The sequence below is a fragment of the Sinohyriopsis cumingii genome, chromosome 1 (assembly GCF_028554795.1).
Source record: "Sinohyriopsis cumingii isolate HCF-2022 chromosome 1, ASM2855479v2, whole genome shotgun sequence".
Taxonomy (NCBI): Eukaryota; Metazoa; Mollusca; class Bivalvia; order Unionida; family Unionidae; genus Sinohyriopsis; species Sinohyriopsis cumingii.
In genome coordinates, this window is record NC_142961.1 from 139,716,443 (window position 1) to 139,729,298 (window position 12,856).

General features: G+C 40.6%; 1 protein-coding gene across 1 annotated transcript; it reads right to left on the minus strand.

The window, feature by feature from the left end:
- Nucleotides 1-3,818: 3,818 nt before the first annotated feature.
- On the minus strand, nucleotides 3,819-4,685 carry LOC149808008 (uncharacterized). Its single transcript, XM_089963479.1, has one exon. The coding sequence runs from the start codon at nucleotides 4,683-4,685 to the stop codon at nucleotides 3,819-3,821; it is 867 nt and encodes a 288-aa protein (XP_089819605.1).
- Between the last annotated feature and the right edge of the window lie 8,171 nt (nucleotides 4,686-12,856).

Genomic DNA, 12,856 nt, shown 5'->3' on the forward strand with positions numbered 1-12,856 from the left:
CAGCTTGGCCTGCAAGCCATATACCATACAATGTACACCGTCCTAGGTACCGACCAACCGGTCAAGGCATTCGGCCAACCATTGTACTGGCTTGGTGGGTGTGACTATTGTCTCAGACTATTAGAATGTAATATCACTTCCTCCCAGCTTGACTCTGCGTCACTAGCATTATTTCATCTAGTTGAGCGGTCAGGGAGTGACTACGCTTGGGAATCATGACTATGCTTGGGAATCAGATTGCCGTCTTGCGAAGGTAGTCAGCAGGGCCGCTTGCAATATGATGTCGAATGCCCCCATGACTTCCTTGTTGTGATACGAGACAATCTTAAGCAGACTTTTTCTATTAAAGACCTCCATGCAACGACTCTGTACTCAATCGTTTGATTCCCCCTTTTGTTCGAAGGCTGTCTGAAGGTGAGAAAGCAGGGGGCACAGCAGTTGCCACTTCAGGTCTCATCGCAACCGCTTACTGACAGACTAGGACTTGACAACTCTTTTGCCCGCTAACGATCCCCCACCCCTTCCCTTGTGGGCCCCAAACTCCTCCTGTTTCGCCAGACTGGATTGACCTATTTTATGTAAACGATTAGGTGATTCAAGTAGTTTCTGAGGGGCTCTGGATCTTGTTATCAGCCCCTCCCTTTTCGTTGTCCACGCTTAAAACGGAGATCCCAAGCGATCCAATGTAGGTGGAAAATTTACAGAAACATACAGAGTATTTGATTATAGAGCGGGCGATGGAGTTAGATCGGAAAGCAGACTCACCGGGCTTTTGCTCTAAACTCTTTCGCGTCACGAAAGTCAATGGGAACTTGAGATCAATCATAGACTTGCGCCGGAGCAATCAGTTCACTACTCCCCTGAAAATCAAAATATATTGCATTTTCCTTTATTTCATTTACAACTAGGCAGTGTAGCCGATTCCAAACCCTTCCATCTGGCCTCTGCCTCTGTATTTGAGCCTTCTCAAAGATACTGGACTGTGCCCTGTATCACTTCATGGTATATTCCTCCACATAACATTATCTTCCTCTTTCAACGTAGTTTCGAACTCGTCTCAACCTGTGTCATCTTTATCCCAAACGCATTGACAATCATCAATGCGCCATAGACGATGTCCGCCAAGACATATAATATTGCAAGAGCGTTTCTTCAAATCCTCGGCCTGCTCAATGCAGCGACGGACCTGCCCTGTTTCGGCTGCCCTTACATGCACCCTCTGCAGATGAACTCCAATCCAAGTGGCTTGCCATCGTTTTGATCACCAGAATACGATCTCGACCCATATCAAACACTTTCAGCTGCAATGGCAAGACATGGATTTACCCTCTCTCCCAAGTGAATCTGAACAGACACCAGTTTGTCCACTTGGGAAGCACACTTGCTACCGTGCTTCTAGCTGGTCAGCGGCAAATGAACGCAAAAAAAAAGAAGGTTCTTCGCATCAGTATCCTGGAAATGACGGTCATTCTCCATACCTCCCATCCTTAGACACAGCACGTGCAAGAGAGACGGTTTTGATAGCGTCTGACAACTTGGTCGTGGTGAACTACGGCTTAAAAGAAAGGGAGAAGGAATCATAGAACTCTACATTATGGTACAGGAGTTCCTCCAGTTGGTGTGATCAATACCATATATGCATACAAGTCCAAAACATTCTGGGAGACTCAATGTTCTGGCCTTTTCATATTTAGGAAAGTGCAATTACTTAATGCAGAGTGGTCTTTCCATACGTTAATTTTTCAACGAGTTTGTGACGCATGGGGTTAATCATTGCTAAACCTGTTTGTGACGAGATGAAGCAATAAACTGCCCACCTTCGTTTCTTCGTTCTCAAACTCAGAGGACTGCGCTATCGACTTTCTGTCAATTAACTGTGAGGGCATGTGGGTAATCACTTATCCATGAAGATCTGACAGCGACCGCTTAGAGGTCATGTGCTGGTAACCCATGTAATTACAATAATCGCTAATTCTATCAACCAATTAGATGAAATCTTATATCTTAGCAATTGGAGACTGAGCAGTATGGATAAAGAGCATGAATATGTACTGAACGATTTGATTCACTTTCAGATTTTTTAAAGCTGTATTTCCGTTGGCTAATTCAAAGGTCACCAGAACATTACCCTTAAGCTATCGTCGTCAGACCTTCACGTAGGACTGCGGAGATCTGATTTTAATCAGCCTAGTGATGTGGGTCTATGCCTTACCCCCAGCTGTTCAAATACCGAAACTAATCCAGACGATTAGACCGTTTGCTAAGGCCGTTACTGAGCACAAAACTTGGTTTTGCTGCATTTACATGTTAAACTTGCAAGTAAGCCAATAGCTAGGTATGTAATAAAACAAGGATCTCCTTTACACGAGTACTAACATATAATCTTCGGTTGTTCTGCCTGCAGATTGGGGGAAGTTTATGCCTTCAGTTGAGCGGTCATCATGCTGTTTCAGAGCGACATGGGTAGAGGTTGGATGCTCATGCATTTACGCCTTTTCTTGACAGAGAAAGGTTTGATATTTTGTTTTTGTTTTAGCAAATTATGTTTCTTTTTATATTTAACTGGCCACATTACTTATTAACATAGATGTTATAAACGTTAAAATTAAAATAAAAAACGTAAAAAAACGCATTTTTTTCTCAATAAATAAAAAACGAAAAAAAAACGTTCCAGTAGTTTTTAGGCAACACAAAAATCAATAGTTTACTTATTTACACGCTACATACCAGTTTTAAAGTTTCAGTGATACAAATATGAAAAATGTCAAAAGTTTCAAACCGTAGTCCAGATAACATTGAAATTTTTTTCACTCAATGTCGTTATCACCATCTGACTGATCTGACCACTCTATGGTTTCCTCCATATAATTTATATTGTCCAGCTTTTCCTTTAGGCGAAGATTTGCATGCACAAACACTACATCTCGCACTCTCTTGCACTGCATACGGTTTCGCTTTTTCGTGTGAATGAAGTCAGATGTTGACCAGTTTCTCTCGCAGGCGGAGGCGGACGTCACCTGTGCTAAGACCCTAACCGCAACTTGTTGCAGCTCCGGAACGTGACCTCCGAATGACATCCACCACCTGTATGCTGGCATTTCTTTAGCAGCTGCAACCGCCATCGGTCGAGCAAATAATCCTTGTCCTGCACGATACAAGGCGTGCTGTTGCACGGCTTTCACCTGCGACTGAACGTCGTCACGGTATATTCTTTCTATCATCGCGTGAAAGCCTGAGACGACTTCTTCGTTTTGATGTTGATAAAAATGAGAATACTCAGAATCGAGCACAAAGCCGGCTGCATGAGGATCTGTATGCAACATTTTCCATCTGTCCATAACGAACTGGCGAATTTGTTTTTTTCGTGCTGGTGGTAAATCAGCAGCTTCCACAGACTGATCGATTTGGAACATTTTCCAATATACTTTTCCTGTACAAGGTACTTCTCCGTCAGCCAGTCGCAGTAGCTCAACAATCGGCTCACACACTTTAGTTATTGTTTCCACCGAGCTCTAAAACGTTCCATTCAAAATCCTGCTTGTGACTGCCTCGCCTTTCTCTTTATAAACTGTATCATTTAGCCATTTTTTGTACTCACGACTTATCTCAGTTTCCTGCAGAGCATCCTTAAATGTACTCAAGAGTTGGAGCATAATAAAGTGAGTAGCAAATCTCGTTTCACCGGGCTTTAGAAGCTCTAGATGAGAATGATTGCGAAAACATGCCTGGGAATACTGGTGATTCGTGATGAATTTAACGATATTTTTAGAATCAGTAATTACACTATCTATCCATGGCAGCTTCCTTATGTCTTCAAGTTAAAGATCCAGACAGTGAGTCGTGCATGGCGAGAAAACTATATTAGGATATTGCTGCTGTAACATCGTACGAGCTGCAACACAATTTGATGCACTGTCCGTAATAACTTGTACAACACTTTCCATGCCATACGATACAATGCACTTTGATATCTCACCAGCAATAAACGATCCATCTTTGATTTCGCCGGAAGTTTCCAAAGCATTGAGAAAAATACAGCCGTCACCAGTAGCTGCAAGAAAGTTAACAATGGGCTTGTTCTGCACATTTGTCCAACCATCAGACATAAGCGTAACTCCGTGCTTGACGGCCTCTTCCTTAAAAGAGGCCATAGATTGTTCCACTTGATGTACTTCCTCAGCTAGCATTTCAGTTGAAATTTTGATTCTGCTTGGTGCTTTATAGTGAGGGCTACATTTTGCCACGGCAGCTATTGCAACCTTAAAATAAGTACTGTCGGCAATAGCGAAAGGTATGCTGCTGGTATAAAACCAACGAGCGACAGCTTTGTCTGCATCCTTTTTCGTAGCACTCGAGAACATAGAGGGTAACGACATCTGCTTCTCACTCGCCTCACTACTAGCGGCTTTTGTGGCTTTATCCAGTTCGTCGAGTTTCCGTTTTTTCGATTCCGCTTCTAGTCTCACTGACTGCTGCTTCTGTAAGGCCTGCTGCACTTCACATGGAACTTTTGAACACTTCCTGATGCCACACTTTGGATCCCCAAGTAGGTGACCTCTTATACGTACAACACCACCGTGAAATTCTTTATTACAGTAAATGCAACTAACTTTGCTCAAAGTGACGTTATCTTTTTCATCTAGTACTAAAACATGTTTCCATTCTTCACTTTTTTCTTTCGGCATTTTAACGGCTATACACAAGAGGTATTTATTTTAATTTCGTAATTTACTATCAGACCATCTTAACCGCTACTGGACCGTTAGTTGTGTATGTAAGGCTTCAGCACGAGCCAATATCTTTCTGTAGCCCAGGCAACTCGGCCTACGCACCGAGCTGTCGCAGTGGGAAAATCGATTTTCCCACGAAACACTACGACTATTATGTGGAATATCGACTGAAAAGTTTCTAAAAGATGTTTTCATAGTCAACTAGACCTATAAAGTATATGAAAATTGTTTAGGCATAGCTTACAGTCAATTTCAGTCTATAATTGCTATTTTGCGAAAGATATTTATCCTAATCTGATGACTAGAAAATACTCAAAAAGCTACAAAAATTGGACTTTATAGCATGCGAAACGTCCCAAAAAAGGGACTGCAAAAGGTTAAACACAGCGTGATCTTCCAATGTATACACGCCTGGCCTACACTACCAGATATCAGCACTATGTTGTAGCATGTTTACGTAAAGTATCGTAGGCTAGCATCATAGATTCATTATTGATCGATATTTGTTATCTAGAGTATGACAGAGGACCGTCTGTATGGCCGATGATAAAAAAAAATGGAAGTACCAAATATAAAAAACGCAAAAAAAATAAAAAACGTAAAAAACACCGCGTTTTTCGAGGTAAAATAAAAAACGAAAAAACGTTTTATCATCTATGCTTATTAATGCGTCCCATCATTCCCTGCACACATGCAATTTGACCATTGTTATCTTTATTAGCAGAAACATCCCTTCAGAGGTCTGTCATGCTTAGTTATATTGTGTGTTCAGAAAGTTTCTTGGATATTGTTGGTTTTCAAGTAATACAACTTTTGTATGTGGGCTCATCTTGCTAAGTGCGACACAGTCTCACCAGAATTCAGTTAATGTTAGCTGTAAAAGTCAGCGACTTTTTCTTTATTGGTTGCAATCACGCAGTTGTGTGTGTGGAAGTAGTGGACAATGAGTGGATTTCTGGCCCCAAACCTTACTTTGTATTGAATGACAACATAATTCTTCCCCCTCCATGGCCCCTTCAGGTTAGTCTAAACAACTAAGAAAACAATTTTGCTCAGACAACAAAGTTTATTTCATAACCGTTTACCCGTCGAGGATACGTTATTGAATCGTCACCGTCGTCAAATAAAATAGGGGTTTGATTCAGAACACCCCTTATAGTCCACTACTTAAACATTTCACACAAAAATTGCTAGAGAATATTATATGATATTTCACACAAAATTGTTAGCAATTGTTATATCTGATATTTCAAACAAAATTACTATACCTAATATTCACACAAAATTCCAGTACGGCATAACTCGCTGTGTGACTTGCAGGTCAAACTTCTGATCAATAAAATGAAGGCGCTATTAATAACTGGGGGGGGGGGGCGAGTGGTTTAAAGCGCTCTCCGTTACGGATCACTGCCATCTCACCTCTGTCTGCGTGGGTTCGAGTCTCAGATTCGGCCAGTGTGGGTATGTGAGAAAAAAAAGCTTGCCAGTAGCTTCTCGTGGGTCGGGTGGTTCTTTCCGGGGGTTTTCTTGGCTATTGTTGATAGCCTATCGTGTGCTGAAAAATGGCGTAAAACACAACAACAACAATAACTCGCTGCGATTTTATAAAATATCGGTTTAAAGCGCTCTCCGTTACGGATCACTGCCATCTCACCTCTGTCTGCGTGGGTTCGAGTCTCAGATTCGGCCAGTGTGGGTATGTGAGAAAAAAGCTTGCCAGTAGCTTCTCGTGGGTCGGTGGTTCTTTCCGGGGGTTTTCTTGGCTATTGTTGATAGCCTATCGTGTGCTGAAAAATGGCGTAAAACACAGCAACAACAATAACTCGCTGCGATTTTACAAAATATCGATTTACACAGAAACTGCAAGGAGATTAGTTTCTGCTTCGAACATTTATATATCTAAATTTCATCGATATATTTCTAAGAGTTCGGTACCCGTGTGGTTAAGGCGTACGGACTAGGGTTAGATCGATTAGTGAAAATACTTCATGTGTTCGAGTCCAAAAAATGCGATTGACATATTGTCTTGCGTTCCGCGACATATATTATTATATAAATATTACAGAATCGTTAATGGTCAATGTTTTATTTTCAAGTAGGGTATTAAATATTAATTTCTCACCTATATCTAACGCGTCAGTCATTGTCCCACCAGATAATGACAACTTAGAATTATCTACCGAACTAAGATGTGCATAGCTCACCGCCTGTGAATTATTTATGTTGGGGGTGTATTCGGTCTCATGATTGACATTTATTTTTTTTTAAACTCAGTTATTGACAACTTATTATTGCTGACAGCATTAAGTTGGGACAAACTTACTGCTTGTGAGTTATCTACGTCGATAGGTGGATATATTGTCTCAAGGTCTAGCACTCGCTGACCTGACATACTCAAGTTACCAGTCATCTTTCCAACCGACAATGATACCTTACCATTTCTGACAGCATTAAGTTGTGCTAAGCTTACTGCTTGTGAGTTTTTTACGTCGATAGGTGGATAAGTTGTTTCTAGATCTAGCACTCGTTGTACTAACATGATAAGGTTGTCGGTCATTGTGTCACCGGATCGCTTAAGATAATTTGTCAGATCAACATCTGTAGCTGTAGTTAATGTTGTTCAGCAGATGAACTACTGATTAACGTACCAAATTTTGTGTAGTAGCTCATGTTATTGTAATTGCTGCTGACAAAATTTGGTGCACATATAATAAGATGAGCATAATAAACTTTATACCGATCGAGTAGTAACAAATAAACACAATTTTGAGTTACCAGATTGACAGTACCTGCTAGTAGGGCGTACTGGATCTGGCAAAACAAACTTGCTAATGAACGTGTTACTCAACGACATATTCACCTACGATCGGGTGTATATTTATGCGATCAATCCCCCGCAGGACAAATATGATTTGCTAAATGAGTACAACGAAAAACTAAAAAAATGAAGTTGGTGCTGGCGAAGATAAATTTGTTATAAAGATACCCGAAGATCTTGTTCCTGATGCCGAGCTAGACTCGGACGAACAAAAGATTATTGTGTTTGATGAATCCCGTTGAGCAATACTGAGATGGATAAGATCAAATCTTACTTTTCATTGTCGAGCAACCAACGATATAATGCAATTTATATTGCCCAGGGGTTTTATAATGTTTCTCATTTGATCAGAAGGAATACGGGTTGTTTTATATTGTTTAACGGACATTACAACAATGATGTGCGAAACATATCACGAGAACAATGCGGTGGAGTTAGAGACAACTATTTTGAGTTATATTATGAGGCTACTCATGGAGATCAGTTTGTTTTATTCAATAAACTTGCCAGAGATAACCAAGCACATGTTTCGATGCAGAATTGACAGGTTCTCAGATTGTAAAGAAGTATAAAATCAATAGTAGTGAAAGGGGGCACTCTACGGACAATGGGAATTAGCATTACAGGGACCCCTGGGTCACTCTACGGACAATGGAAATTTAACATGGCGAAAAATCGTGGGTCAATCTACGGACAAGGGGAATTTAACATGGCAATAAATCGTGGGTCAATCTACGGACAAGGGGAATTTAACATGGGGAATAGAGTTTGGGCTTGTTTAGGGACAAGGGGAATTTAACATGGTATTTTTTTTTTTTAAATTTAAAAATTTAAAAAAGGGGTAGGCAATGGAAAGGCTATCTCTTTTCGAGATATATGGGGCCCTGAAAAGGGCCTTTGGGTTTTTTCTTCTTCTTTTAACTTCTTAACTTCTTCCACCATCCTCTTATTTTGTCCATCATTCCTTTCTTCTTTTTCTTTTCTGTTTCCGGCAGCCAGTCCGGGTGGCCCATGGCCCGGAACTTCTCTTGGATTTTCATCCAGTTTGTGTTCAGTTTTTCAAATTCATCCCTTTTTTTTCTATTTTCTTCTTCTTTTCTTTCTTTATACCATCTCTCTTTAATCTTCTTGACTTCTACCTCCATCACTTTTCTCATCAACTCCTCTCCTTTCCTCAGTCTTTCCTGGCCTCTCTCCACATAAGAGCACTCTGTCCCATGTGACATTTTTTCAAGAAAACACCTGACTTTGCTTGCATTGTCAAGTGCTTCCTTTAGGCTTCCCACTCTGACATAGGTGGGATTTATCATACCTCTCAATCTTTTTTCCTCCTCTTCAATCATTCCTGCTATCACTTCTTTTGCTATGTTTAGACATTTAGCGTAGTCCAGGTACTCTGCTATCTTCCATTCTTTTTCCAGTCTCTCCACTACATAGATGCCATCTATTATCCAGTTGTATATATGTACCAAATTGTTGAACAAGTCACTTGCAACCACCATCTTCGTTTTTATTATTCCGTAGAATGGTTCGAACGACGAACGTGGTGGGTTATTATAGTGAAAGCGCGGATGTGAAGGAAAACATCCCCCTAAAACATAAAATGGATCTTACCTAGATCATGACCCAACAACGCGCGAACGTGAAGGAAAACATCCCCCTACTTTCTCATTTCATATAATATAACCCTAACTATACTCTCTACATACGCTAAGAATCAATAAATAAATCCATAATCTACTATTCACACAAACTTACTTCATCATTTACAAACACACAAACACATACACTTCCACTATTAATAAAGAGTTAGTGTTTATATTCACACTACTCTACCTACACACATTGGCAAATTAATAGTTATTTCTTTTCTAGAGTATTGGGTAGCCCTGAAAAGGGCTGTTTTGTTTGGAACTTCATGGACACCTGGTTAATGGTGGCACCTTCCAGGCCTGGCGCCACATACACATCTTATCCCCCAGTTACTTTTTACCTTTTGGGGGGAGAGAGCAGAGGCAGGATATGTCGCTTCAGAATCCCAATTTTCACTCTCTGGGATTCTGAAATTTTTTCTTCTCTCCTTTTCCTCCTCCTCTTCTTTATATCTTCTCTCCTCCTCTTCTTTTTTTCTTCTTTCCTCCTCTCTTATCCTTCCCTCCTCGACAATGGCTTCAGCGGCCAGTTCATTTAATATGCGCCTGGCATATTCCAGATGCACATGAAGTTCCAACAGTTTCTCCAGTCTCGTGTTCATTTTTGGTGTTGATCAATCAACAAGGGTAGCTGGACTGCCGAACGAGTTTCAATTTATACTGAAAGCGCGGACGTGAAGGAAAACATCCCCTAAAAACATAAAATTCATCTTACCTAGATCATGACCAAAAAACAACAACAACGCGCGGACCTAAAAGAAACACTCACTCACTTTTTATTCTATCCATCACTATTGTAAAATTTTTATAAATCACTTCAATAGACTATCCACATACGCAAAGCAATCCAATCTAACCCCAAATATACACCTCAAGCAGCCCAAAAAAACAAACATCATTTTAATCTACTATCCACACCAACCTACTTTATCACTTACAAACACAATCACACAAACACATACCCTCACATTTTTTAAGAAAGAGTTAGTGTTTATTTTCACACTACTCTACCTACACACATTGGCAAATTAATAGTTATTTCTTTTCTAGAGTATTGGGTAGCCCTGAAAAGGGCTGTTTTTTTGTTTTGCTATGGCATTCTTTTTTTAGTTTCTAAGAATGCGATGTCCTCTGAGGATAGACTTTCTGGCGATAGGTCTGCTTCTTCGGAAAGAGAAGAAGAATTCTTTGGTGTCGATACGACAATCGACAAAGCCTCTGTCAGCTTCAGGTTGTTGCTGCTGTTGCTGCTGTTGCTGCTGTCTCTGAAGTCTGTACTTCTCTGTCCATTCTTCTTTTTCCCTGTTCATTTCTTCTCGGAAGAGTTCTTCTATCAGGTCTTCAGTGATTTTTAACATTCTCACATTCTCTATTTCTTCTGGCTTCGGTATCAGACTATGTCTGACCCTATGCAGATTCACGTAGGCTTCGTTGAGCTTAGCTAGTTTGGAGCACATCTTCTTAGGAGGATGAGTCGACAATGAATGGCTAGACTGGGAACAACCCGGTTCTTAAAGTTAAAGCGCGGACGTGAAGGAAAACATCCCCCACACGGTTTTCGAGCTGCAACGTTCATGAGAAGGATAGTAAGAAATGAAAGAGCATCAATCCAACATTCTTATAGCTAAACAAACCACAAAGGCATTTTTTTTCAAAACACAACATTTTTTATTAAAAAATCACTTGACACTAACTAACAACAACTCTAACAATAACACTGGACAACAAATTTTTACAAAAGTCATGTTACTGAAATAAAATTAGTCAATTCTTATCAATTTTTATGTGCTGAACACGAATATGACAGTCAAATTGCAAAATTGGCTCTAGTTTTTTTGTAATCTGCAAGAAATTAATGTTTACATAACGAAATGCATTCCAATAGTAAAAGGTCAACTGTAATAGCCTACCTATAAAAAATCAAGTCATTGACTACATCTTAGATTTCTTCGCCTGTCTCTTGTACAGCTGTTCGGGAGCATCTCTGAGGAGTGTCCAGCAGTAGTCAGCCAGCATTGTAGTGGACCATTTTCCCTGGTATCTTTGTTCCATTGTTGCGATATCTTGATGAAAACGTTCGCCGTGTTCATCACTAACAATACCACAGTTGCTAGGAAAGAAATCCAAATGGGAATGAAGGAAGTGAATCTTTAGAGACATATTGCAGCCAAGTTTCTTATACTTCATCAACATGTCTTCTACTAGTTCCTTATAGTTTTCTGCCCTAACATTTCCGAGGAAGTTTGTAGAAACTAGGCGAAAAGCATTCCATGCTTGTTTCGCGTCACCTTCCAGCAAGTTGTTGAACCGGTCATCTTTGAAAAGCTCTCGAATCTGAGGACCCACAAAAACTCCCTCTTTAATCTTTGCTTCGCTGAGTCGAGGGAATTTTTCATGCAGGTATCGGAATGCTGGCAAAGTCCGGTCAATGGCTTTCACGAAGTTCTTCATCAAACCTAGTTTGATGTGAAGGGGTGGTAGCAAGATTTTCTGAGCCTCAACCAGAGCTGGGTGTTGGATATTCTTCTCTCCAATGGCTACATTCTGCCTGTGAGTCCATTCCTTCCTCATGTAGTGCATTTCCCTTGCTCGGCTATCCCACTCGCATAAGAAACACATGTATTTTGTATATCCTTGCTGCAGTCCCATTAAAAGGGCAACTACCTTCAAATCACCACAGAGGTGCCAGCTGTACTTGTTATACTCAATGGAATTCAGTAGCTGCCTTAAGTTATCGTATGTCTCTTTCATGTGGACAGCATACGCTACTGGAATAGATGGAAGAATGTTTCCATTGTGCAAAAGCACAGCCTTGAGACTCAGTTTCGAAGAGTCCACAAATAGTCTCCATTCTTGTGGGTCATGAGTGATTTTTAAAGCATTCATGAGGCCCTCAATATCGGAACAGAATATCAGATTACTTTCCTTTCTGAAGAAAGGCTCCAATTGCTGGTGGCGCTTTCGATATGCAGTAATTGTGACATCTTCTTCTAGAAGATTCCATTGTTGGAGTCTTGATCCTAGCAATTCTGCCTTGTTCTTTGATAAGTCCAAATCACGAATCAGGTCATTTAGTTCTTCCTATGTTATTCTGTGTGGGGTTGATGATGCACCACAGTGAAAATCTGGATCACTGCATGCTGATGGACCAGGAGAGGAACAGGTCGACTCACCTTTGTCTTCGTCAGATGAATCAAGAGAATATTCTGCTGGAGGTTCTGGAATAGGAAGTCCCTCACCATGTGGAACTGGTCTCAATGCAGACGGAATGTTTGGGTAGACAATTCTCGACTTCTTTCGCTTCGTTATTCCGCCGGAAAGAGGAGGAACCAAGCAGAAGTAACAGTCATTTAGGTGGTTGCTTGGCTCTCTCCACACCATTGGGACTGCAAACGGCATTGATGACCTTTTGCAATTCAACCACTGTGAAAGCTGTGTTGTACATGTAGCACAGCATATATGCGGAGCCCAAGGCTTGTCTTGGTCACCAACCTTGCATCCGAAGTAAAGATGATATGCCTTCTTCACTTGAGAATTGATACTTTTCTTCTGGTTGGCAAATGTCACTTCCCCACAAATATAGCAAAAATTGTCCGCGGTATTAACACACTTTCGAGGCATTACTGTTCTTTATTGTACGTAAATGGATAAAATAA